The following is a 26,568-nucleotide window of genomic DNA, read 5'->3' on the forward strand; positions in this document are numbered from 1 at the left end:
AGCCGATTCATTGCGACCTAAGCAGTGTCCAGCGTTTGATTAAGCAACGTGGGATGCTGAAATAGGCAGGCCACAGCAAACGGCCAGAGGAGGCCCTTTTACAAAATAATGAATGGTGCCAGGTTCCACGGCCGTCTCTTCCACTGCCTGTGCTGGAGCGATGATGCCCTGGGGGCCAGTGCGGCACCCTTGCCCTGTCCTTGGAGGCTCAGTATCATTCCGGAGCATTGACAGAAGGGGTGGTGTGATGTACCCGTAACATCTCTGAATCCTACCCTGGCTTGTGGTGTGATTTCATACAGAATCTGTGAAGCCTTCCATAGGCTTGAGGGGCTGTATGAGTCCTTGTCTATGAAAACATCAGTAGAGCTGTATGATAGTGTATATACTGTATGATGCCTACTGTGGGTAGCTGGGCAATTTCATTGTTTGTTTGATGGAATCCTTTGTAACTTTTGACCTGTACTACCAGAGGACAGCATTAGCACTCCAATCCATGCGACAATGGTGAGTGCTTGCAATGGGTTAATTTTAATTACAGTACATTACAGGCATTTAGCAGACGCTCTTATCCAGAGCGACGTACAACAAGTGCATTAGTTCAAGGTGCGGAGGTGCAAAAGAAACATACTAGAGTTAGGTAAAGATCGTAGTGCCAGAAGTGACCACATAGATCAGGACTCCAACCCTGTAGAGTAACCTGTTCAGCAAACAAACAATCCTGCCAAGTACAAACTAGCACTGAAATCACATTTGCCTAATCAGAATCAGACAAAAACAATCCTGCCAAATAAAAACAAATGTGACTGTATTAGCCATTTTATGATCCATTTTAAAAGAATGCAGGAGAAGATACAATACGTGGTTTATGAATCCATGAAGAGGATCTTGCTTGTTAGCTGTGGATTAGATTTTTTACATGGGATTCACCACTATTTTCCTCATTTCCCCCCACACTGTTTTGAGGCCGTGACCACATTCCTGTCTTAGGCAAAAAAAGGCTTCTCTAATCTCTGAGGTAATATAAGATGCCCAAAGGGTTGTTTTGATCCATGGAAAGGTATTCGCATTGCATTAAAATTACAGTTTATACCCTTATGCCACTTTTGTGTCTTGTGCGTTTATAAGAGCAGTTGAGTGGTAAACGGTTGAGTTTGTGTGTGCATATAACAGTTACGAATGAGATAAATTTTGTTCTCATGGTTTCATTCAGTCTTGGAGAGCTGTCTTCAAGAGTCACGCAAAGTGGAAAAATAAGTGTGCTTTGTTCAGGTCTGTTTTAAATGCAACTGTATGTGCCTAGCATGGGGACGTCTGCCCTCCCTGTCACATTGATTTAATTAAGACAAATACCCTAAGCTCCTTCTACCTCACTTTGAATGCATTCCAGCAGCGTCCACAGTTCCTCTGTGAGACTTTTTCTAGAGTTTTCTCCTGACGATGACTACTCATGAATCACGGCTTTTCTTTGAAATCTTAAAACGGATCAAGGAATGTAATGCGAGTTGCACATGTGCCAGAAGTTTGGTACTGAGGAAAATCCTGACCCGAGCCGTGGTACAGTTAACTTGACATGGTCATGCATCTCAGATAAAGGCATAGTACTTCCTTTATGCAGGGGTAGCTTGTGTTGTGAGCTCTTGTCTGTGCCTGGAAGGTAGACTCCAGAAGGATGTGTAGATTTTTAAAGGCTGATCATTAACCACACTCATTGCTGGGGAAACGCTAGGCTAGAATGAAGCTGAAATCGATACGGGCAGGTCTCCTATTATGCCTACTGCATATAACCTAGTGTGCGCTATGAAGATGTCTTGAGGCATGAGGCTTTGCCTAGTGTATTAGTTGTAGCCAAGCTGAAAAGCCCAAAATTTAAACCCCTTAAATCCACCACTAAGTACTCCAAGTAAAAAAAAAATCCTTATTTATTGAAGGGCTAAGAAGCCCAAGTTCCATTATTCCTTTGGAGCCAATTCAATTCAAGCCACCCATCAAATGATTAGATGGCTCATTGAGATCATTGTTAACCAATAGCCCCCATAGCTCCCCGCCTCCTAAATTTGGAATCACCAGTTGTGCCTGTTGAGGGAAGAAAAGAGTATGTTATGAAGCAGCACAGCTCTGAAGGAGGAAGCACACTCCTGTCATTCCAGACTGTCTTTGGTTGCTGAATCCTCCTCTTCCTCTAATCCCTCAGCCTTCAGACCTGCACAGGGCTGGGCTCCAGCTGTTCCATTATGTCTTAAAGTTTGGGTTCTCTTCCTTTCTGTGCTCCAGAAGCCACCCCACCCCGCCCTGTATGCTGGGTTGCAGCAGCTCCATTGCACGGTGTCCTGGCACTTTTGACTGTCCTACCCACTCGCGCCCATCACGGAGGGAAGACTTTCACTCTTCCGCTCTTGGTTGCATCTGTTTTTCCGTGTTTCCCGCCAAGGGGGCTGACAGATTTGTTAAGGCAAAAGAAGGAACTGAGAGACGAGACAGCTCATCCATACAGCTGGTGGGGAGTGGGAGAGGTCACAACCTTGCTTCCTCTCCCACAGTAAGCCCAGGGTACTAGCCCTGTGTATGCCATTGGCTGGTGTGCTCAATGAAAACGTTTGCCAATAGGACCTGGTCAGCACTAATTCAAATAGAATCCACATAGCTTTATATACAGTATACATATTCTTGAGGAGATTTTAAAAAATACACAAAGGGCTAGTGGAATATAGGTTAACTCACTGCCTCTTAGGCGCAAACACTAAGCACCCCAGTTAGCAAAAGTTAGACTCTCAACATCTACAGGGTGGAGTAACCTTTTTACATAAACAGATTAGGTTAACCCCAATATAGCTCTGGCTTTGTCCAGACATAGCCTAGCTACATCCTGGTCGGCTATAAAACTTTCACTTTTCAACCAAATATAGCCAGGTTTTCATCAGAACGTTTAAATGGTATTTCCTCGACTCCTCACCAACATTACACCAAAAAATGTTCACTAGGACCTAAAGTGTATTCTGCATGGGGGAATTTAACAGTTTGAAGTAGGGCCAAAGGAACTCCTTTGAATGACATCAACCACCCCACTTTTAATATGAAGGATGGCAGAATAAGTAGCACAACACATCTATGTGCAAGTTGAAAGAACTGATGCGTCTCTTTCAGAAACGGGGTGTGGGTGAATGGGGTCACAGACTTTTACAGTGTCATCAAAGGTTGGCACACTGCTCTCATGTCCGGACAGGACATAGTCAGACGCACCTCAAGCATGTCTACCTAGAGCTCCGAGTTTTGTTTTAATATTTGTGCAATAAATTGATTCTTTGAACAGAATTCCCACTGTGAAATCTGATTTCTGGAAAAAGGACATTACTTGTTTTGTGGTAAAGTCTGAAATTGGGACATTATTCTTCTGTGAATATCCAGCATTGTTTTAAGCTCAATACGTTTTGTACAGTTTGGTTTGTGTTGAGTCAGGATCTAAAAAGACACATATGCAGACAGCAAAGACTCCAAAGAGTTAGTATGGTGCCAAACCCCATTCTGCATCACTACAAATAAAATTAAAGTTAAAAATAGGAAGAAACTCCAGGCAAAAATTTGATGAAAAATATGTATGGCTTACAGCTTGGATTTTCAGAAGTCTGTTTGTGAATGCAGCCTGTAAGTAAGTGACTGAAACATTGAAATTAGCTGATTCTTTAACAAAATATGTAATAAGTAGAAACAAAATTACAAAATTGGATAAATCATCTGATTTCACAGCTCAAGCAGAGCTCAGGCACAGCCCAGACAGAGCTCAGACACAGCTCAGGCGCAGCTCAAACACAGCTCAGGCACACCTCAGACACAGCTTAAGCACAGCTCAGACACAGCTCAAGCACAGCTCAGGCACAGCTCAGACACAGCTTAAGCACAGCTGAGACACACCTCAGACACAGCTCAAGCACAGCGCAGACACAGCTGAGACACACCTCAGACACAGCTCAAGCACAGCTCAGGCACACCTCAGGCACAGCTCAATCCCTGCTGAGGCAGCGCAGAATGACTCTGGATTGGGATCATGCTTCTGCTTCTCTGTAACGACAGAGATCCTGTTTCTCTAAGGTCAAAAGGCTGCATCTCACAGTCCATGCTGCCAGACACCCAGGCAGGATAGTGGGATCTTCACAATGGAAGGGCTGTAGGGGCTGTAAACATCTGGAGACATAAATATCTATCGGATTATGTTTTTACATTTCTGGTTCTCTTAATTGTCTTTGACACGATTGCAATCAAGGAATCCTTCAATTGTTTTCTTTTTCTGATGCTTTCCTTTTCTCTCATGACTGTGTAACCTGTGTGACAGCCTTTGGCCAATTGTCAACATGAGTGTCAATATTCTTTAATCTTCAGACTCTGCTGCTGGATGCAGAAACGGTGCTGTACTGCAAAAGATGTATGATGTAACACTACCTGAGCCTGTGTTTTTAATGCACGTGTCAGGAATTTATGGTCTGTGGAGGAGTTCTTCAATAGGATGCGAGTGTGTTACTGAAAATGAACATTTCACACTGTCATTGAGTGGTCATTGACAGAGTGCTGACCTTGGTGTAGAGCTCCTGATGAATGAGACCTATTGTCTCAATGTACTGTCCGTGCACTAAGGTCCTTATATGGTGTTGGCTATCAGCCCCCCGACACACACACACACACCTGCGGGTGCTCCTACTCCATGGTGAGTTGTGTTAATGTTGTACCCCTACAGAGAATGACCCTTACTGAGCCTGGTGCTATTCCTCCACAGTCGGCTGGGTTTATCGTCCGAAGAGGTCAAAGACAAATAGTGCCTCCCCCCTGCCCCATCCCTACCCTATCCCCCCACACCAACATCCAGCAATCCACCCTCCTGTTTTCTTCATTAGCAGGCCTCTTTGCTGTCTTAATTCAAATGCATTGCTTGAAGGAAACAATCAAGGGACCTGCATGCCTAGCCTTGCTGCTGCTAATATGTATTCCAGATGCGCAAAATATATGTTTTTTCTCTCGTTTTTGTGCCTCCACTTGAGCTCTTGACACAGAGAGATCTGTGGGAGGCTGCTGGGAATATTTCAGACTGGAAACAGGGCAGGTTAAGCAAGTACTGAAAGTTTGATTGTGGAAAAAAGCCCCGGACGTCTCCGCTGATGGACTTTGGCTCTGATGCAGGAAACCAGACGGGGGACTAGACACGCTAAATGGTAGCTGTGATAATGTGCAGTTGGGGAGCACGCAGTTTGGCCGAACAATGACTTAAGTGACAAAACTCTTGAGCCTTATGTCAGAGAGGAGTGCACATAGGATCTATGCGTGATTCATTCTGATTTCATACAGATATTTGCTTCATTAAGTTTTATAATCTGTCATGTACAAATACATCAAGAATAGACACATGTACATACTCTACACGCATATATAATTATATAATATTATGAAATTCAACTGGGAGTGGTTTTCTGAAGATTTTTCTAAATTTACAATATTTGTCAATGAATGCTGTTTGAAATTGAAAATACCTAGCCCCAGTTGTATGTTAACAGTGAAATTTTTAACCCAAATCTCTACATCTTGTATCATCAAGTTAAGTTTCTGTAGTTCTGAAAATAACCTGATCCAGAGCTGTGTGCCCAGCTCCTTTAAAACCAACCTGCATTTTTCCATGTAGAGTGTAATTTGCAGTCTACCTGTGTGTGTGTGCGCGTGTGTGTACATGTGCACTCGCGTGTGCGTGCGTATGTGTGTATTACAAATCCCGATCGCGCCCTGCCCTTGGGCTGTGAAGAGAAATGTGCTGCCCTCGTAGATTTATTTAAAGTCGTAATAGTTATTAAGAGGCATGTTCAGTGGAAAAGCTGTGCAGAATCAGTGTGCATCTGGGTCAACTGACGGAGTAGACCTCCCCGGTAGAGACGCAGATCCCTGTGATGGGAGGAGGGGGATTAGTCTCACCAGGACTCACTGTCATTGTGGAAATATGGAATCTTGAGGACCTTCTGCCAGTAACCTCAGTCCAGGCAGATATTAAGCTCAAACTGCCCATTGTCTAGTTGTCTTAGTAAAACATTTTTTCAGTAAGAATGATCGCAGAAGATTTGCAATGATGTGCTCTCTGAAATGCTGCACATTACTATCATCAGATATTAATCGATCATAATGGTTCCTTGTACTGTTGACACACTGCAGTCTAAGAGGTGCAGATTTCTCTTACTGCATTAACTGAAGTGTAGTTCATTAAAAACTACTGTGTGAGGTCAGTTGTGGCCTGAGATAAGACTGGTAGTCTGACACTGACACAGACACACACACCCAGTGTACAAACATACACACAATGACATGCATGCTAATGAATGTATGCTGTCACAGAGTACAGAGTAGTGCACCCATACATACACAGAAAACACTTATCACCTTGTCCATGGTTCACAGGTGTGCTTAACTGCTATTAGGTAAATGGAATCAAGAGGGAGTCGGTGTCCATCTGAGACATGATGGACATTCGTGGAAGCAGACATAAGTGATGGACAGTGTCCACCCACTGTGGTTTCCCAACCTTCATCCGTAGTGGAAAACTCATAATCACTTCAAGGACATGTTTGGAAAAATTATATTTGTCTGCGCAGAGATCCGGCCACAATACCAAGATGCATTCAGTGTGGTCATTTTAATTTTATGTGAAGTGGGAACTTGTGTGTTATCCCTTGAAGAGAACTCTTTACCACACCGTGTCCTGACCAATCAGGGATTAAGGGCGTGGAACAGAGCTGCTTTTGGGAAAAAGGCATAATGTGTTCAAGGCATTTGGCTCCAGGTTGCTATTTCTGGCTTCTAATGCTTGGCTTGCAATTAGATGCTTTAATTGGCTTTTTGGAATTGGTGATATGGATATCATTTTCTTTCTCAGCAGTCCTGAGAAAATTATATTTGAGAAAATCTCAAATGTCAGGCTTGAGCTGCTTTAGTATTAATGTGTGGAACCTATGGCAGTACTGCTGTGCTGATTACACAGTTGTTGGAGTTAAATGGGCTACATCTGCAATACTTGAAGCACTTTGAAACACTGTGTTGGATCGGTTTTATTCGGGGAGTTCACTCTTGCCTCAGGAGCAGCTCTCAACGGGCATTTTGAGTGGAGCCTTTCCAACACCTGCGCTTGGCTGACTCTGCATGTTTGAGCGTCGTTCCATGGCTGACGTCCGGGGGAGTTTGTGATTCTACTCCAGCTGTCCCCCCCCCCCCCCCAACATTCTGTCTCTTCCACCCTCCTCCCTGCTTCTCTCTCTCTCTCTCTCTCTCTCTCTCTCTCTCTCTCTCTCTCTCCCTCTCTCTCTCTCTCTCTCGCCTCTAATATGCCTAAGCACCCTTACGCACCCCCCAGCTCATTTTACAAGTCTCTCCTCTTGAGTGATGCAGTGGAGCAGGCCTGGTCTTCGGTACAGAGGCAAGGAAGAGGGTGAGAGAGAAGAAGGGAGAGAGGGTGGAGAGTGGGGAGAGAGAGAGAAGAGAGAGAGCAAAATCGGGAGCCGGCAGGCTTGCTTCAATGTGCGACTGAATGCAGGTTGCCTTTTCTTGGCTGCACAGGAGAATGCTATCCGCTCTTGTGCTTCTCGTGCTTGTCTGCCTCCAAGCGCAAGTACTGGGGAAGCCATGGTCACAGGTCAGGAGAGCCTCTTACTTATTTTTCTCAGCTTCATACTACCTTGTATGACCACAGTATTTATTGCATGGTCAATTGTTTATTTGCTTGTTGTTCAACCTTTGTGAGAAGCAAATTATTTCCTGTGAATAACTATTTGCAGCACCTGCTCACATTAATGTGAGTAGTGTGAGTAATCAGATTTTTAAAAAAATATGATGCTCATAACTTTCTGGAAATTTAATGCGAAGTATTGAAAGTTTGGCATGAGTGTGGTTTTGACTACATGAATTGGTTTCCTGGGTCTGGAATGGTTCTCTACTTTTATTGTCCTCAAATGAGTCTAGCTCTCTGATTCTTCTCTCAGCTGCTTTTCTGTCTGTTTGTCATATATCTTCCTTTGCATTTGTACATGAGTTCTCTGGCTTATCACCTTGCCAGCCTCACATTCCGATGTTTTTATGAGGAATCCCCATGTCCTACCAGACTGATATATGTACAGTAAATCCTAGTGTAGACTGACACAAAGTGCTCTGTCCTGTGGCCATTTTAAATGATGGTTAAGTTGACATTTAAGGAATTGGATATCTTCTTGATGGGTTTTGATGATCCATGTGCCTGCTTATGAGCACATAGCTGAGTAGGATGATTCCTGTATGGGAAGGGTATCTGTGCTTTGACTATTTACCAAAAGAAATGACCACAGCCATACCTCAAGGTCAACACACCTGCTTAGGACTTCTCAGGACATGAGCAGCCTATGTTGCAGATTTACCATGTATCAACTTACAATGTCACTGGTACATTTTACAATGTCCCTGGTACATTTTATCCTCCCATAGACAACCTCCCCAGACATTCCCATGTCACACCCCTGCTCACTGACCTCCAATGGCTGCCTGTTATGGCTCACATAAAATTTAAGACTTTGGTGCTTGCATACCAGGCAGCTAAGGGGTCAGCACCAGGATACATCCAGAGGATCCTCAGACCCTACACACCAGCCAGACCTCTCCGTTCTGCCACCTCTGGACGCTTGGCACCTCCCCCTCTTCGTGTCTCTACTTCCTGTTCGCGTCTGCTGTCTGTCCTGGCCCCTCGCTGGTGGAATGACATTCCCGTGGTGGTCAGAACAGCAGAGAATCTGACTACCTTCAAGCGCAGACTAAAGACTCATCTCTTCAGGCTGCACCTCTCCCCACCCCTCCCTAGCCTCTAGTTTAGCTCAATGTACCTAGTTAGGCAAATGCAATCACGTTAGTTTTGTATTTGGCAGGATTGTTTTGTCTGATTCTGATTAGGCAAATGTGATTTCAGTGCTAGTTTTGTACTTGGCAGGATTGTTTTTTTGTTTGCTGAACAGGTTACCCTACAGGGTTGGAGTCCTGATCTATGTGGTCACGTCTGGCACTACGATCTTTACTTCACTCTAGTGTGTTTTTCTGCACCTCTGCACCTTGAACTGATGCACTTGTTGTACGTCGCTCTGGATAAGAGCGTCTGCTAAATGCCTGTAATGTAATGTAATAGCTGCTGACCTTATATATATATTTTAAACTACCAAACTTGACCAATGATATGTCACAGAAAATTATATTTATGGATTTTAAAATTAGGATTGAGTAAGATTTACTAGTCATTGTTTTGGTAAATTTCTCTTGAATTTGGAAGCTACAGTATTTTTTATAGCTATTGAAAGGACACCTTTCATACCATTTTAGTTTCAATGTTCTGTGTGTTTACAGCGCGGTAGTACCCTTTGCCCCAGGCAATGAGAGCAGTGTGGTGTATACATGGACCTTTTACTGCTGGGCTTAAGGGATTCCACTGGGATTTCCCATCAAACTTACAGCACTCTCCTCACTAAGTTCACATTCTTTCTAACAGTCTGGACAATTATTCTGGCTCAGTTTAAATCTGATATCTAATTACATATTCTCAGTGATTTCATATTATGGGGTAACACAGTCTGGTGAGACTCTTGCAGATAAACAGCAGATAAGGCCAAAGTCATGCTCGTATGTAAGTGATTGTTCACCTGAAATCTGTGTAAGAAAAACAGATGCAAGCTGTTGAAGAATTCAGTGGTCACTGGGGTTACGTAAGCCAGGAACTCTTAATACAGTACATGCGTCTGAAAACTAAACAAACAAATTGAATTAGGTTAGCAAACATCAATATTCGTAGCACCATGATGGCTCACTAGAGCAGTCCACATATTCCAAATAAGCTAAATATCCACAGACTATAGTGTACACCTACACTCACAATTTCAGCATTAGATATAGCATAAATACAGCCAGTATATTTTAAAATCTCAGCCAAATTAATGATAGAGAATAGCTTAAAATGTGCTAAGATATTCAATAAAATCATCACTAGGCTGATTTGGTTCAATACAATGGACCAGTGAGAGTTGTGGATGGGAGTATTGCAGATAAAATCATATAATCTTCTCAAAATAAGTTTTAATCTGTCATATGAGCTATCAGATTGTTACAGTAGCAGGCGATCAGATTGTTCCCATTCCTGGCACTGTACAAGATTTAACTGGGTGAGAAAAAACATCAAATTTCCACCAACTGAAACGTTTTGTGACTGTGTGCTTTTCAGAGTTTATGAGAGTGGCCATTTGTCAGAGCAGTAGAATGTGAAAAAGACAGCGTGGCTGTCTGACCTTCATTAACTGCAGCCCTTATTAAAAGTCTTTCAATGTTACGTTATACCATGTGGGATACACATGCTGGTGTCTTTGTAGCCACATGCGCTGCATATGAATCTGTGGGGGAGCAGTTGGTGACCGTGCAGAGGGTCGATATGGGGGCCAGTGAGGATGTGCATTTAATGGTCCACTGCCTTTCAGCCACAATGTTGCTTAAAGTTGAAACTGTCCTATTTGAATGTCTCATTTGGTACCTTGCTGCAAGAACTAATCAGTGATGAAGCGCGTGATATATAAATTGACGAGACAAAATTAAATTGAGAATAATTTGCTGGTGCAGGGTGGAATTCCTGATATTAAAGAAAGGATTTCTGATAAAACGAAAAGGTATTTGCTAGAACAGTATTGTGCCATGACACACAATTATCATCGGTATCTGTAATACGCACAGAAGCATTTGATTGTCATTGTGGTGGTTCTCATTCACAGTAGCTTCAGGTGCCTTGTTGAATATAGTGGGAAATGGTATATTATTTGTATCTTAGACTCAAGGGCAGATTCCTGTCAGACCCACTCTACAGCGCGCTACACGCTAGCACTGAAAGAGCCAGGAAGTGTACTGGAATGGTTATGAAGGGAATTTGAGGAACATAGTTGAGCTTTTCTATTTTCATGTGCCAAGCCTGGCCACTGCTTCTCTTTGACTTCACAATAACGCTGTGCGTACAATGTGGTTTGATGCTGGTGAGACCATTCTCTGTCAACAGGAAAATGTCTAGCCAGTTTGAGCCATTTTGGAGGATGTCAAAGCAAAGTGCGAATGTCCAGTCAGTGTGAGGATATGCAGTCTGTAGCAGTTTCAATGTACGTTGTTTGATTTGGCCAATAATTTCCTTCCTCTCTACCTAAAGTAATGCATTGTGAGCCTTCTTTGTAAATTGTAAATTGTGGTTGAAGTGAGTTTTTCCCACTTTGGGATCATGAGAATGCCAATATAAATGTGATCCATTATTATCATTATTTTGACCACTTTGTGGCTGTGGAGTCTGGTTTTTAGATTAATGCATACTGTATTTTGCTAATTAGCTTTTTGTTCTCTGTTTCAGTTTGTCCTGTTGTAATAGGCTAGGCACAAGGTCATGTGTCCTCTCAAGTGCCCTAATAGACAATGGATGTAACCAAATGATGCTGACTATGGATTCACTCACTGCAGCTACACATTAATTGTGAAGGAAGTGGACATGTTTGTCTGAGTTCATCTCTCTTTATGATAGTTTAAGAAGTTAAAATGCATCTGTGACACGTGTGTTGCCAGAGAGCCCTCTGATATCTTTTCTATGAAGTGGACAATCATTTATATGTTTATTCTGTATGTTGTACCCAAGTGTTTGGTATCCTCTAGTTTTCAGTAATATCATTTCCAGGCCAAAGCCACTTCATAGTAAATTATTGGCTGGGATGGATCTTGTCATGATGTTCTCAGGTTTGTGGCCCTGCAATGTAAATATGGCATTTCCAGATGAGCGGGTGTCTAACTGTGAGCCAAGTCATAATAAAAAATAGAGGTATTCCAGAAGCCCTGAGTAGTGGGGATGGCTGATTCTGATTCCACAGTGCTGGGGTGCTCAGACGTCCCCTGTCAGTACGCTGTAATAAATATGGCCGCTTTCGTTGTGAAGTTGATTTTTATTAGAAAAATAAAACAGAGCCTCACATATTGAAGCTAAATGGGTTGATAAACAGGAAAAATGCAAAACTACAGTTCTGGCTCAGCTACATTGTCATGTGGATTGTTCTGGTTTGGTTGTTCTGGATTGTGGTGTCTTTTGGGGCTGGGTCAGTTTTCTATAGGAACTCCTGGTTAAAAGGTCAGGCCCAAGACCATGTGGGTCTCATAACAGTCAGGACGATGAAACGCAATTGCGGTCCCTTTGCCAGAATATACCTGATTTGCAGACCACACCATTATATTGTGCTTTAAGCTTAAAGCTGTCTTCACCTGGTAATGTCAACACACCACCTTCTCACTGTATATCCCTGGTAAGGGTACAGGGCTATTTTATATTTTCAGTTTGGTCTTGGATCTGTAGGAAGGTAATGCATTTTCATGCCTTTTCATATAGACTTACAATGTGTGTAATGTCATTTATCTGAATGGCCCTCATGTGTGAAAAAGATTAAGTCACGTTTTATAAAATGACTTATGATTTGCGACAGTTTTTCCTTGGCCACATGCATGTTAATGTTTATATTACATGTAGAAAAGGCTGCTTCTTGCACCTCTTGCCATTCTGGTTTTCTCTTCTCTACCATTTATAAAATTTCCCATCATCTTGTCAACAAATGTAAGTGCAGCTAAGGGAATCCTGCTGGTAATTTATCCATTTGCCTCCCAATAGGGGGCAGCGTGTGTTCCTTACATCATTGGGGCACTTACTAAAACACTAGTCTGTCCATGCAGCAAGATATGTCCTATTGCTGCTATTAGATGATATGTGATACATTCCCCCGATTGGAGGAGAATTTGCCAACATTTTGCTTTTGTTGGCAAATCCAGTGACTCTTTAGTTCCTGTCAGAGACTTTTTCTGAAAAGGCGGAGTGTTCAAGCTAGGTTTGGGAATTTAGCGAAGAAAACTAATTAAAACGGATACTACTGCCTCTCTGTACCTGTGCAGTTCACTGTGAACTGTGTTGCTTGCAAAATCCTGTTGTCTGTTCCAGTTGGTCCAGGCCCCACTCTGCCCTGAGCTGCCCTACCTACTATCAAAGGATTTGAGTACACAAATGCACTTTGGTGTACATGTAATTATGATGCAATGTCTAACGACTATTTGAAACGTGTAAAGGATTGTGCTGAGTAACACTGTTTAACCGTGTTTCATACTCTAACTCAATAAATCAAGGTTGCTTCATCAAGATCTTTTGCGAAAGAGTTGGCAATGGTAAAAACGATTAGGCTGTCTTTCTGAAGGTGTGTTTTTCACTGTGTTTAATCCACACTGTGAAAATGTCTGAACATTACTAGCAGTTAAAATATTGGTTCATGGAAGAATGAACGTTTCTGTAGATCAACAAAAAAGATACAAAAGAGTCTTTCCTATCAGGCAAACAAAAGAACTGCACCACCCGAGCTTCCATAATACAAAAGCAGGATTATGGCCCGGCGCATGTAAGGAAATATGAACGAGAGCAATACAAACAGATTAGAAACAAACACTCCTGTCAGTGGCTCTGGCCAAACTCTGTTAGTGCTGTCTACCCTTTAGTTGTCTCTTTTTCGTGGAATGGCTTTGAACGCCTCTCCAAGAAGTATGAAATGGACTTACAGTAAGCATCTGTCCTGCAGACTGAGCAGACTGAGACATCAGCTGAGGTGACACAGGTCCAATTGTGGTCTGTCTCAGAACAAACCCTTCAGGCTGTTCAGTTGGTGAAGTTGACCATACAAGAATGCTGCTGGCTGCCATCCTGCCCTCAATAATCGAACGCAGCGAGGCATGTGGTAATCATTGTCCATGTGCTGTGGCAGGGCTTTTTAAACTGCCATCAACCTTACTGGCAGTAATCGCCACAGGAGGGAAATTGATATCCTATAATAAAGCTGTAGCACAGGGATCAGCAACTCACGGTCCTCGAGTTGGCCGGGCCAAGCACTGCTGCTTTTCCACCCACCCTTTGTCTGGGAGTCAGGTGTGAAGACAGTCTGGCCAATCAGTAACACTAATTACCCAGGAGAAAAGAAAACCAGGGCTGGATTTGGATTTGAGGGCCAGAGTTGATGATCCCTGCTGTAGCAGTTAAGGGCACTCAGGCTCAAGCCTTTTTCTGAGATCCAGCTAGGTGTCCGGCTTCCAGTGTAAGTAATTTCAGTGGGGGGGGGGGCACGTTGCAGGGGGAAAGTGAATGTTACAGTATGCCCTTTTTGTATTAAATAAATTGCTGAAAACTGTGGTATGCAATGAGCAATCACTGGCCACATGAAGCTGAAAGCGGCTGAGTCATAAACCGTGTTTGTGTTGTAAACTACCGGGAAATTTGAAATTGTGGATTTAGTTAGAAGCTAATATCATTTTCAGTTATTTATTGAACTGTGGGAAACTCCCTGTACCACCCTGCGAGATGTAACTGCTTCCAGATGAAGGTGGATTTTTTTAGGGCATTTTAAGCCCCATTACAGTCTTGCTGAAAGGGAATGTTGTACGGAGCCAAATAGCATAAAACTAACCAGCAAATTTGAGCTGGTGAGAAAGGAGAAGCAATGTGCTTAATCCCATAAATGCTTTTGAAAAGAATAGTTGCCCTGAGATACCTGTCACTGCCTTTGAGAGGGAGAGCTTTCGGTGTTTCACCACTACTGATATGTGTAATCAGCTGCCTTTAACAGTGTGAGGCTCCTCCTGCGGGTGTGACTGAGGTCAGGAGGTGCAGGCAAAGCCTGCAGACAAAGCCCTGTGTCAGGGTTGGGCAAGCTGTAAAATGTATGTTTGGGGAAGTGTTTTGTAGGTTCTACTGACGAACGATGTACATGATGTCATCTCTTGACAGGTAATGGTTTGAGGAATACAGCAGGCGTATCAGGCCGCCCTTCAAAGCAGCCAGTGAAACTGTCAAACAGATATTCCTGCCAATGCAAGCCTGGGAGGGCAGAGGGACATTTGAGTATCCAAAACCTCAGCTTTACTTCAGTCAGTCAGTTCAGCCAAAACAGCACCTGAACCAGCTGCAGCTTTCCGGTCACATGAAGTAGCATGCTAAGATAACTCTGGGTGCTAATAAATGATGAGCTATTTCATTTTTTAAATGAATAAACTGCAATCCCGATCTTTTTCGCCTTAGGGTAGGAGCCAGAGGTAACCCCTCTGCTTGCTGAGCATTCTGGGAAATGTAATAGCGAGTATAAACAGGACTTTGAAGTGATCTCTGTATTAATGTCCTGTTGAGAGGCCTTTATTCTGTTGAGGAAGTTCACAAGAGGGGAAATGGGAGCTAATTGGCGAAACTTGTGAACAGCCCCCCTCCCCAGCTTTTGCCGCGACCCCGGCCTTCCCAGCTGACACCGTGTCGAGATGGAGGGGGGTTAAAGATTATTGCCAGTTAATATACTGAGTCTGTAAGCTGCGGTGGCTGACTTGACCCCTCAGCTTTGAGGAAATCACATGTTCTGTCTGCCTGCTTAGATCCTGTTTGACCCAAAAGTAGGTTTAATAAGTTCAGAAAACCGTTTTGTGGCTCTGTGACTAAAAGCAGTTTGGGTAAACTTGTCTGCGGCTGCCTGGCTGGTGTACAAAGAAACGAGTGATCTAGAGATTGCTCTATTACACGGTCCAACCACATTACGGAGTGTTTCATGTGTCGCTCCTCTGGGGTCCTTTATATGACTGATCTTCCTTTCATCCCAAATGTGTCACGTGATTTTTTGTGGTGTGCTATGGGTTAAATCCAGTAATAATCATTCTTTATCAGCATTGTAACATGTGCCAGACCTTCTAAAAGCAAACAGAATACAGTTTGCGCACAATGAAAAGTCAGCCTTGCAAGCCTTGGCTCCTTGGTCATCATCACATCCTGGTCTGGTTTTGAGCAGGAACGCAATCTATGAACTGTAATTGAGTGACGGGGTGTGTGAATAACCCCTCACCGGGTCATGATAGGGCAGCCACTGCGGATGCTGAAATCGTACGACAGCAACGCACACATAAGGCCACATGCGGGGCATCTGTGGTTTAATGGTTCTGAAATGTTAAAGATGAAAAGTCGGATGTGAAGCTGGCTTTTGGGGGATAGAAGGGGCTAATCTGGTTCTCATTGTATGCATTTTTCCCCTTTGACTCAGTTTAGATGAAGCAGTAACGCAAGTTCACAATGCCAGCTGGTAAACCCCCCCACTGCCATGTGGTGTTCTGTGAGCTTCCCTGTGAACTGAGGTGATATGGTCTCGTTTCAGACAACAGCAGCTCACAGCGATCTCCGTAACCTGTGCTTGGGCCAAGCTGTAGGTTCCCAGCTCGCCTCTCTGGCCCCAAACTCAGCTAAGCCCTAAGAATTCTTGGGATATTAAGCAGGCCTCTATGATAAAACCATTTTAATTACTGTTTATGTGAGCCTTTTTAAAAATAAATTTCACATGGTTTCAAGACCAAAAAGAAAATCTGTTTGTTTTCCATGGAGAAAACATGTCAGCACTGATGAGCTGAATCTTGGTAAATCCTCAACATGGATTACTGTGTTGGAATGTTGGAATGTCTAGCAAAGGGATAGATTGATGTGGGACCAGTATCGATGGTAACACTAGAATGTCCCAGTAAGAGACATTTGACAAGCCGCTGCTGAGCTCTGATGAAGCCCTATATCATTAATGGCACAGTTTGCATAGCCATTGTGAACTGTGCTGTCGTAGTTCTTCTCTCTTTCTGGCTATCCCATTGACTAATCCCTCTATTGCTTTTACATTGAGGCTATTCTCCGTCCTCATGCATGTCAGCATCCCCACTATCTGCGAAATGGAAGTACGGTGTCCTGCTGCGTTCAGCTCCTCCAGCGACTGTTTGACAAAGCAAGGCTTTTAAGGAAGCATGGCCCTGGATTTATGGGCTGCTGATATGGGTGTCCTTTACTTAACAGTCCTGCTCCTCAAAGATTTACGGCTTCTCTGTCCCCTGCCAGTACCTGAGAAGGCAAATGTTCTGGAGGACTGCTGCCAGAAATGTGGGGACTTTTCTGCGATAAGCTGAGAATTATTTTTGTTTCCTGAATGAAATGAGTTTGGGACATTGCAACCATTATACTGAGCATGATTCCATGTTGTGGAAAGGATGCCAATGCTTTTTTAAATCTATTGGTGAATGCTAAAGTCTTTCTAGTTATTTTAGAAGTACAGAAAGAGAACAGAGACAGTACTTACTGTGCTAATGCAGAGGTATTATTGGAACTTCACTTGCATAGCAGTTGAGCCATTCCAGGTTTTACAGGAAGTAGTTTAGTCTATTGAGTGGATGTCACCAAGAAACATATTGCACTAAACAGGAGAAGGTTACCCTGTTACTGGACTGCCTGAGATATCTCCAGCTTTTCTTCCATACAAGATTGTTTACACAGTTTGAGCAATTACTAAGAGTCTTAGCCCAAATATGCATATTCTGGTGAAATGCTAAGTACCTTTAGAACACCTGTGTCCATTAAGCATAATGCCTAGTCCAGTGAATGCCAAAGGTTAGTTTAAATGAATAAATCTGACTCAATAACAACTGGCTCAAATTGTATTATGTCTATTATAAAGTAGTAGAAATAGTGATAGGTAGTCCTGATTTGGGAATTTGCTTGTGTCTGATCTGTACCCTTTCCTCTTTGACAGACTCTAGGCTGCGATGACTACCTGGGCTCGGGAAATGTGCTGGACAAATGTGGAGTGTGTGGTGGGGACAACTCCACCTGCAAGGTGGTCTCTGGGGTCTTCAAACACCCCCTGACCAAGGTGGGCTATCACAAGATTGTGGAGATACCAGAGGGAGCCACCAAGATCAATGTCACCGAAATGATCAAGAGCCAGAACAACCTGGGTGAGTGGTACAGGACCCCGCCCCCGTATAGCTGGAATGCTCCTCCCAGCTCTCTGTAAAACCACTTTATGCAGTTCAGGATTTCAAGATTTCATGTTTGTTGTCCTTCAGGGAAGGACATACGTGGCTCTGCATAAGTAATACACAGAAGTACCGTGTGAACACATCCTTCTGGTAAACGTGTAAAAGCCTAAAGGAAGTGGGTACATTAGGGTATGCAAGAATAATTCTTAGTTTTTCATTGTAGCCAATTTTCTGCTCAGACTGGCTTGAATGACCAGGTCTTTTATAGTTTTATTTCTGCAAGTTATCCCTGCACACCAGGGAGTATGTGGTGCTAAAAAGTGAATGGATTTGTTGAAATAAAAGTGCAGATGGAACACAAGCGGCACTTTTTTCCCTTGCAGGACCTGTCAGTGCCTCTTCCAAAAATTCCCCCTTTGGATATCCTCTGTCATCCTCAGAGGAATCTGAGTGTGGCAAAGCTGAGGGGGATGTTTTTAGTGAGAACTGGACTATTGAAATGTTAGGGTTCTGTTTTTCAGAGCAAGGATTTAATTGGAGCTGTGCCTCAGGAGAGGAGTGGGTCAAAAAGAGGGAGGGGTGCAACTTCCACTTGCCCCTTACCTCCAGGACGGTGTATAAACAAGCTTTCATTTCACTCACTCGTCCTCATCCTTTTTAATTAAGGTGAGGAATTTTACTGATTTCCCCCACAACTGAACCCTGGTGGTGGGTCCATGGGAAGGAAGCTTTCGAGTCCAATTCCCTGCGTATGGAACATACACCACCTTTCCTTAGCGCGAGTCACCTCCGGATAATACTTATGCTGTGACTAAGGGGAAGTAGGTGCCTGAACAATGCCCCCTTTCAGCGCCTGAACCGTGCATTGGCTCTTGTTAGATTTGCACCATTGAATAGTAAGAGGGGTCAGAGGTCAGCTAGTTGTAAATGCAACCGAACCATTGGTAGGGGGTCATGCAAGGAGATGTGATGTGACTGACCAGCGCCACTGACTGTCATAGAGGTCTAAACTGCCTAATCCTGTCAGTAAAGTGGCAGACACCAACCCGATGGCCACACCTGTTTTGGACTAAGGCAGTGTTTCTCAACCCTGGTCCTGGGGACCCACTGCCCTGCATGTTTTAGATGTCTCCCTGCTCCAACACACCTGATTCAAATGTATGGGTCGTCATCAAGCTCTGCAGAAGCCTGATAATGACCCATTCATTTGAATCAGGTGTGTTGGAGCAGGGAGACATCTAAAACATGCAGGGCAGTGGGTCCCCAGGAGCAGGGTTGAGAAACACTGGTCTAAGGTATCCAACCATTGAGACTCCAGATTTTCCCCTGCAATTTGGCACTGTTTTTTATTATTACAGTAATGCAATTTGATGTAATTTGAGCATGTTCTGTTTCTAACAATGTTCTGTTAAAGGCAAAAAGCAGGCTCTTGACATGATGGACAAAAGCAATGAAATGCTAAAGCACATCAATACATTTACTCTTTTTTTACTAGCGGCAACTACCCACTGATTGATTGAAACTTCAAGCACGTGATTTTTAACAACTTTGTGATTTTAGCTGATATTTTTCGTGACAAACACCCAGCCTTAATTATTGCATGGGTGCTTTTTCTGCACCGTTTGGTGATTTCTATCTCGAAGAGTTAAAATAGTGTGATTCTTGTAAAGATTCTCACAGTGCATCTTTTTGATGCCTGCACCTGTGTCTCCATCTGGCTTGTGACTTGATTTATGCCTGCTTTAAAGCCAGAGAAATTTCATTCAAAAACGGACCCTCATTAATTGCATGAAATGTAAAAAATTCAGCAGAATACATAATCAGCCACACTTATAATACCTCTTCCTGTTATTTGCACCTTAAATGCATATGCATTAAGGAGAGAAATGCACCTTGCAATGACTCAAGTAGATGACACATACTTCACTTCCAGCCCCATGCGCCTGTTTGATACATAAGACACATATTTCTGCGGCAGATTGAGTCATGTCTGCGCATGAAACTAGTCAAAAGGCTTAGTAAATCTTGCCCTTTGTGCGATGATCCTGCATTAAGTAGCATTTACCATAAGTCATAACTGTTGTAATAGCAGGTATTTACATTTCTATTGTGATGAAGTGCAACAGTGTGTGTTTTATGTTCTCATTAAGTTATACCACTGTTTCACTACTGTTTAGCATTGAAAGTCTCTCTAATGCAGAAGCCAAAGAAGTGAAATGTGATGCCTCTGTGGATATTCATTATTATTTGAGGGAAATAATGTGGCAATTGATGTTATTTCTTTGTACATATATTTTCATTAATATTCATAAACTGTAATGTAGTACCGGAAACTCTTACAGGAACTCTTACTCTTACTTTTACTCTTTTTACAAGAACCTCCTGTAATTAGGAAGTAGTAATCTCTTAAAAAGTAATCTCTTTTGTGTATATAGACAGGTCATTGGGTAATTTTGCAAAGTCTATGGACTAACAAGGTGATAAGCTACCATTTTTCTTCTCTCCTGTCTGGTTTTTAATGACAGAAGGTTCTGGTTGGTGCTAAGGTCACATTCAATCATGAATATTCATAAGATGTTTCACATTTGAATATCTCAGCTTCATGTTTCAGCTTTCAGCTTTTCATTTTTAAAGCTGAGGATATGGATCTGAGTATCTTTGGGGTCTACAGAATGAGTTGCAATGCTCTGATTCCATTCCTGTACAGATAGGTGATTGGTCGATGTTCTCTTGCAGCACTGCGCAGTCGCTCTGGGCGTTCTATTATCAACGGAAACTGGGCCATCGACAGGCCGGGGATGTACGAGGGGGCGGGCACCATGTTCACATACCGCCGGCCCAATGAGATCAGCAACACTGCTGGGGAGTCCTTCCTGGCTGAGGGACCTACCAATGAGATTCTGGATGTCTTTGTGAGTAACCAATCATATCACAGAAGGTTAAATAAACAGTTCACAGACTGCCTTTACTATGGTAGTCACAGACGTTTTACTTGTACTTTGTTTTCAGTGTTTGGTAATGTCTGTAGTTGTTTGTTTTTCAACAGTTTGTTTCCTATTTTATTCTCCCCAATTTGGAAGTGCCAATTTAGCATCTCATGTTACAGTAGTTCCACAAATCTGTATGCAAAGAGCACTGTAGGTAAAGCAAGTGCATTGCTTTGATGCAGTTTGCCATGAGGCAGTGACTAATTTCCACCCTTAAGGCCAAACAGTACTAGAGGACAGCAAACACCGATGGGAGGAGGGGTGTATTTCTCACGTATGACAACTGGTCTGTGTAACAATGACCAACAAATTTCTGCCTAACTTTAACATTTGCTGGACAGCGTCAGTTGTGACCTGCTATTTTGGATCCTGCACTTGCAATGTTTAGGCAGTAGAGTCCAGGTTGCCCTCTTTGCGCATACCTTTATGGACTGAGCCAGTCAGAGGAGTCTCCTCCCTGTAGTTATTCAAATTCCCCACCACTGTCATTATGTGTTGTGTTTCTCATAAATATACATAAATAACCACCTCTTTCTCCTCAGATGATCTACCGGCAGCCGAATCCTGGAGTTCATTATGAGTATGTTGTTCCTGTTGAGAATCGAGCCAATCCGCAGTTTCCTCCCGATACCAGGCCTGGTGGTGAGCCCCTACCCCCTCCTGCCTGAGACACAGCAGGCCGCAAGAAAACAGAAAACACTGCAAGGCATCCGCTCACTCAGGATGCAGAGGGAGAATCGCAATGTGTGTCTATTTAATCTTCATCTCACTCGTTTAAGAAAACCCTTAAGAAATTCAGTCATTTGCAGCAAGTTGGGGAATTGGACCAGTAATCACTTGATAATTACATTTAATGAGGTTTGTTGTACAAGCATGGAAAATTATGCATGTAAACAATGTTTGCAGTCATTATATAACAGTACGTGCTGAAAGGCAGCAGCCATGACACAGAATCCAGTGTGGGCATGCCCAATGTCTCCTTGCTGAGTAAGCCTTTACTTTCCAGGGAACACTGTGAATGGTCGGGGCGGATACATCCACCCCAGCCACCCAAACCAGGAAGGGTATGTCCACGGCAGGGGGTACCCTCCCCAGATCCCTGACAACCAGGTGCCAGTGCCCCAGCCACCCAGACGCCAGCGGGAGCACAGCTGGAAACTCATGGGCACAACAGACTGCAGTGCCACTTGTGGCAGAGGCAAGTACTACCATTTCTGTCTGAATGGCCAAAACGCTTCACATTTCCCAGGCTTCAGTATATCATTTGATACAGATGTCACTTCACATGGAGCCTAGTCAAAACATCAGGGGGTTCTCATGCTTTTTCTTCCCAAGGTCTCTGTGGCTGAGGAACTCTAACTAAATATAATTGCTGCTGTTTACAAGTATATCCAGCACCCATGTGCAGCTATTTATTACGCTAGTAAAAGGAAGCATGTCGAAACAGGATGCCACATCCTATGCATCTGTATCCAATGTGTCTTTAGTACAATTTCAATATGAAATAAATTACAATGATTATAATATAACATAGGATGTATTAAGTATACTTACTTGTAAACAAGGCTGATAGTATCAGAACATCTAAAGTATGTTATAAATTATGACCAGAATGTTCCCAGGGGGAATATTTCCTCAAGTTCTTTTTTTTTTTAGGTGTCCCCTGGGACTCCTTCCCAGACCCCAGTCCTGGGAACCCATGCACCCCATGATTTTTTCAATGACAGTGTCACTCCACCCCCTGTCCCCGTGCAGGTACCAGGTACACAGTGTTCCGCTGTGTCCACAGGGTGACCCACGAGCAGGTGACAGACAGCCTGTGTGACAGCGCGACCAGACCCAGTCCCCAGGGGGAGCCCTGCAACATGCACCCCTGCCCTGCATAGTGAGGACCTTCTGCTCTTAACTGCACAGCCAATGATGTCATATTCAAGAGAAAAAAAGTATTTACATTTACGTGCATTTATTAACAGGGACAATGCACGCTAATCGAAAATCCAGTATGGTGAAAGTTATGGATCCTTCAGGAACATTTTTCCTGTGGAACAAATTTTGTAACTCCCTGTCAAATGGTTCATTGGGGGCTGTGAACGTAAAAAAATGTTTTCATGTGTGTAATAGCACCCTCAGGTGGGTCAATCTGTGCTATATTTTAACTGATGTGAGTTCAGGCGTCCAAACAAGCCTGCCAAGCTTGTTAAAACTGTCCCTTTTACTTTTAAACCAGGCTATTGTTTTTTTTTTAAATCTACTTTGCCCTCAGCTAAGAGTTGTTTGAGGGCAAAGTGGATAAACATAATTTGAATAATTAATTTGAATAAAAACAACAGGGTTTCATCACTTGCCATGCATGGACTCCTAATTAATTCACATAAAAATGCAGCACAATATCACAACAGCAGCACACAAAAGACAAGCATGGATAGATAAGGATTAAATGCCATTGCATATGAGCATATGCTGGGGTGAGTATGGGGTGACAGTGTGGTGTATAGGTCAGAAAACTGATATCATGCTAATAAATGAATTAATAATCATAATTAAAACAATAATAATCCCTCACTTGGATAAGACATAATGAATAATTAATTAATACATGGGCTATCCTCTTGCTTGTTTAGCTGGGACATCGGGGAGTGGTCAGAGTGCAGTAAGACCTGCGGTCTGGGCATGCAGCACAGGCAGGTGCTCTGCAGGCAAGTGTACGCTAACCGCACCCTGAACGTGCAGACCAGTCGCTGCCAGCACCTGGAGCGGCCCGAGACGACCAGCACCTGCCAGCTGAAGATCTGCAGCGAGTGGCAGATCCGCACCGACTGGACCACCGTGAGTGACGCCTGTCAATCACAGCCCTGGCAGGGTGCCGCATAGAACCAGACCTCGGTCAAAGACGCATTGGAGATACTTATAACTCATCAGATGTTGCTGAAATTTCTACTTGCACATCAGCCCTGTACAGTCAACAGTTCAAAGAGATAAGGCAAAGTTTTTGCACAAGAAGATAAGAGCTTATACGTAGATTGTAAATATAGTTTAAAAATAATTTAAAATAAAATCTGATAAAAAATTGTCAAGTACCTTTTTCCCATTTATGGACCATGCTGTTGCACCAAAACTTGGTTCATTTTAGTTGAGAAGTATCTCAGATTTAATATAACTCAGGAGCCAAAGGTGTGTATTTACTCTGTATTTCAATAGAAAAGGCTCTTCTGAATGTGATACCTTTATTACTTTTCAGGATATATTAATTATTTTTTTTATTTGAGAGGCCTGCCTTCACACAGAAACAGCCAACGTATGCCATGTCAATTTAAGGGCATTCAATAGTGACAAGTAGCTAGTTCAAGATTGTCTAAAGAATAGTATTGTGTTCTCACTACAAAGCATGGTAATTTCCTGAAGTTTGGCTTTCAAATAAATACTGTTCACTTTTTAAACAGTAGGTATTAATCCCATAAATTATTTCAGGAAATGATGCTTATGAACAAAAAACTGTTAAGATTTTAGGCAAGCATTGATTAAATTTAGTGTTTTGTCAATGCGGCAATGTGTGCTTGTTGTGTGTCATAGGGCTTTTGTCTCCATTTTGTAAGTGGCGTCAGTGTGTGCTTGCTTTGTAGTATAGGGCCTGTTGTGTCTGTTTTTTGATTGGGGCCAGTGTGTACACATTGCATGACATAGGGCTGGGCCTGTTGTGTGGTATAACGCCTGTGTCTCTGTTGTGTGAATGGGGCCGGTGTGTTTTACATGTTACATGGTATAGGGCCTGTGTTTTTAGGTAAGTGACCGCCCACCTGGCCTTGCCTATGTGTCCCCAGTGCTCTGTTCCATGTGGGGTGGGGCAGAAGTCCAGGGAGGTGCGCTGTGTCAGCAATGTGGGGGACACTGTGCTGGACCAGGAGTGCAACATGAGGCTGCGGCCCAATGATGTGGAGAACTGTGACATGGGCCCCTGCGCAAAGAGCTGGTTCTTCACAGAGTGGGGAAACCAGGTAAAGACAGGGCTAATAACTGAGGAAGTCCTCATTGGTGTCAGAGTAGGTTCACTCAAAACCAGTGCAAAAGTTATGCATACTTTATTCTTTCCTGCTTCTTTCCAGGGTTTTAATCTATGAGATAAGATTTAGAAATAGAATGTTGAAAATATAGATTCTATACAGCATTTTCCCCCTCCCTCATTTGCTCTATTATTGCATATTTCAGTATATGTGAGGTTTAGATTCAACAGGGCTGGCTGCAATCAAGCCTGGCTGTGTTCAATCAGCTAGATCTAATTGTTAATGAAATTTGGTTAATTGGTTGATTGAGTAACTTTTCACATGGGTGATTTAATAATTTTAAAAATATGTTTTGTGTTTACTCCGGTTCCCTTTGTCTAGTATTACATTTTGTCTAAAAATCTGAAACCAGTCATTGTGACAAATATGCAGTAATATAAGGGGGAAAATACTTTTTCATAACACTGCATGATGTAGCAGGTAACTTGTTTATATACTGTGATATACAGGATGTTTTCCAGAATTAACTGGTTTATTAATGCTTTAAATTAATGATTTATTTAGCACTTTAGCAGTTGTTGGTGTTAAAGGGCAGTGACATCGCCGTTTTGTATGCGTGTGTATCTGTGTGTGCCTGCAGTGCTCAGCTGAGTGTGGATTGGGAGTGCGAACTCGGAGTGTGCTGTGTCTCACCAATCACATCAGCAGCCTGCCTTTGGAGGGCTGTGGGTCAGAGCGCCCCCAGGAGAACCAAGTGTGTAACAATGGCCCCTGTGACACTCGCATAGAGTGGTTCACAGGACGGTGGAGCCAGGTGAGTGATGCATCCTCCCTGTCCCTGTCCTCCACTCTCATCTCTCTTAGTGTTAACCCTTTTTTCCCTCTTTTATTTTTCATCACATTCAACTTGACACAATCCTGCAGCACTAGGTTATCTCAACACCAGTGCGCTCAGTGCATATCACCTAGTGACTTGCATTTTATTTTTACCAAATCATGGCTGCACAACAGATTTTTAGAACTTGGACTTTGGAAAACATAAAATACCTCTTTGTAGGACACACTTCTAAAGCTCCAGATGGTTCAGGTCCTCCAGCAGTGTGAACTCAGGAACTCAAATCAAATCAGTTTTGTTTGTATAGCGCCTCTTACAGAAAACTGCCACTAAAAGACTTTACAGTGTGGCAGAAAAAGGGCAAGAAACAGAGCAAAAAGCGCAAAAACCAGGCCTGAACCTCCAAATAGCAAGCACAGTAAGTGGGTGTTTTGGGCGATGTGGTTTCAGGTTTGTTACTTTTGTGATTGACGATAGGGCTAGTACGTGCGAGTGTACACATACGCGAGTGTTTATGACGCCTTTCTTCCAGTGCTCTGCAGAGTGTGGTACAGGCACCCAGCAGAGGGAGGTGGTGTGCCTGATGAAGTCAGACGAAGGCTTCGCGGTGCTGCCGCCCTACGAGTGCTCCTCTCTGGACCGCCCCCTGAACCAGCAGACCTGCCAGCTCAAACCCTGCGGTGCCAAGTGGTACCACACAGACTGGAGCTCCGTGAGTTACCTGGAATGTCTGATCACTCGCTGCTGTTCGTTTGCCTGTTCCAGAATGGCATGCTCTGTGTTTACGTATATGTGTGATGGCTTTATATATATATATATATATATAATGTATGGCCATACCCCCCTTGGAAAAGAGATGGCAATCTCAATGGGG

The 26,568-nt window shown here is 43.2% G+C and overlaps 1 protein-coding gene across 5 annotated transcripts in view; it reads left to right on the forward strand.

Moving 5' to 3' along the window:
• The window catches only part of LOC135255225 (thrombospondin type-1 domain-containing protein 4-like), a 44,141-nt gene that overhangs the window by 15,070 nt on the left and 2,503 nt on the right, over positions 1–26,568 (forward strand). For 4 of the 5 annotated variants that reach the window (XM_064336101.1, XM_064336102.1, XM_064336103.1 and 1 more), the window contains 9 exons: positions 17,646–17,850; positions 20,611–20,786; positions 21,404–21,503; positions 21,868–22,059; positions 22,617–22,746; positions 23,483–23,687; positions 24,680–24,853; positions 25,500–25,673; positions 26,227–26,406. In XM_064336101.1, the coding sequence (XP_064192171.1) occupies positions 17,646–17,850; positions 20,611–20,786; positions 21,404–21,503; positions 21,868–22,059; positions 22,617–22,746; positions 23,483–23,687; positions 24,680–24,853; positions 25,500–25,673; positions 26,227–26,406 (1,536 nt within the window). Of the gene's footprint in view, positions 1–7,361; positions 7,652–17,645; positions 17,851–20,610; positions 20,787–21,403; positions 21,504–21,867; positions 22,060–22,616; positions 22,747–23,482; positions 23,688–24,679; positions 24,854–25,499; positions 25,674–26,226; positions 26,407–26,568 lie in introns of those variants that run through there. The other variant, XM_064336104.1, reaches the window with a different exon arrangement.

Source organism: Anguilla rostrata, chromosome 5, assembly GCF_018555375.3.
Source record: "Anguilla rostrata isolate EN2019 chromosome 5, ASM1855537v3, whole genome shotgun sequence".
In the NCBI taxonomy this organism is placed as follows: Eukaryota; Metazoa; Chordata; class Actinopteri; order Anguilliformes; family Anguillidae; genus Anguilla; species Anguilla rostrata.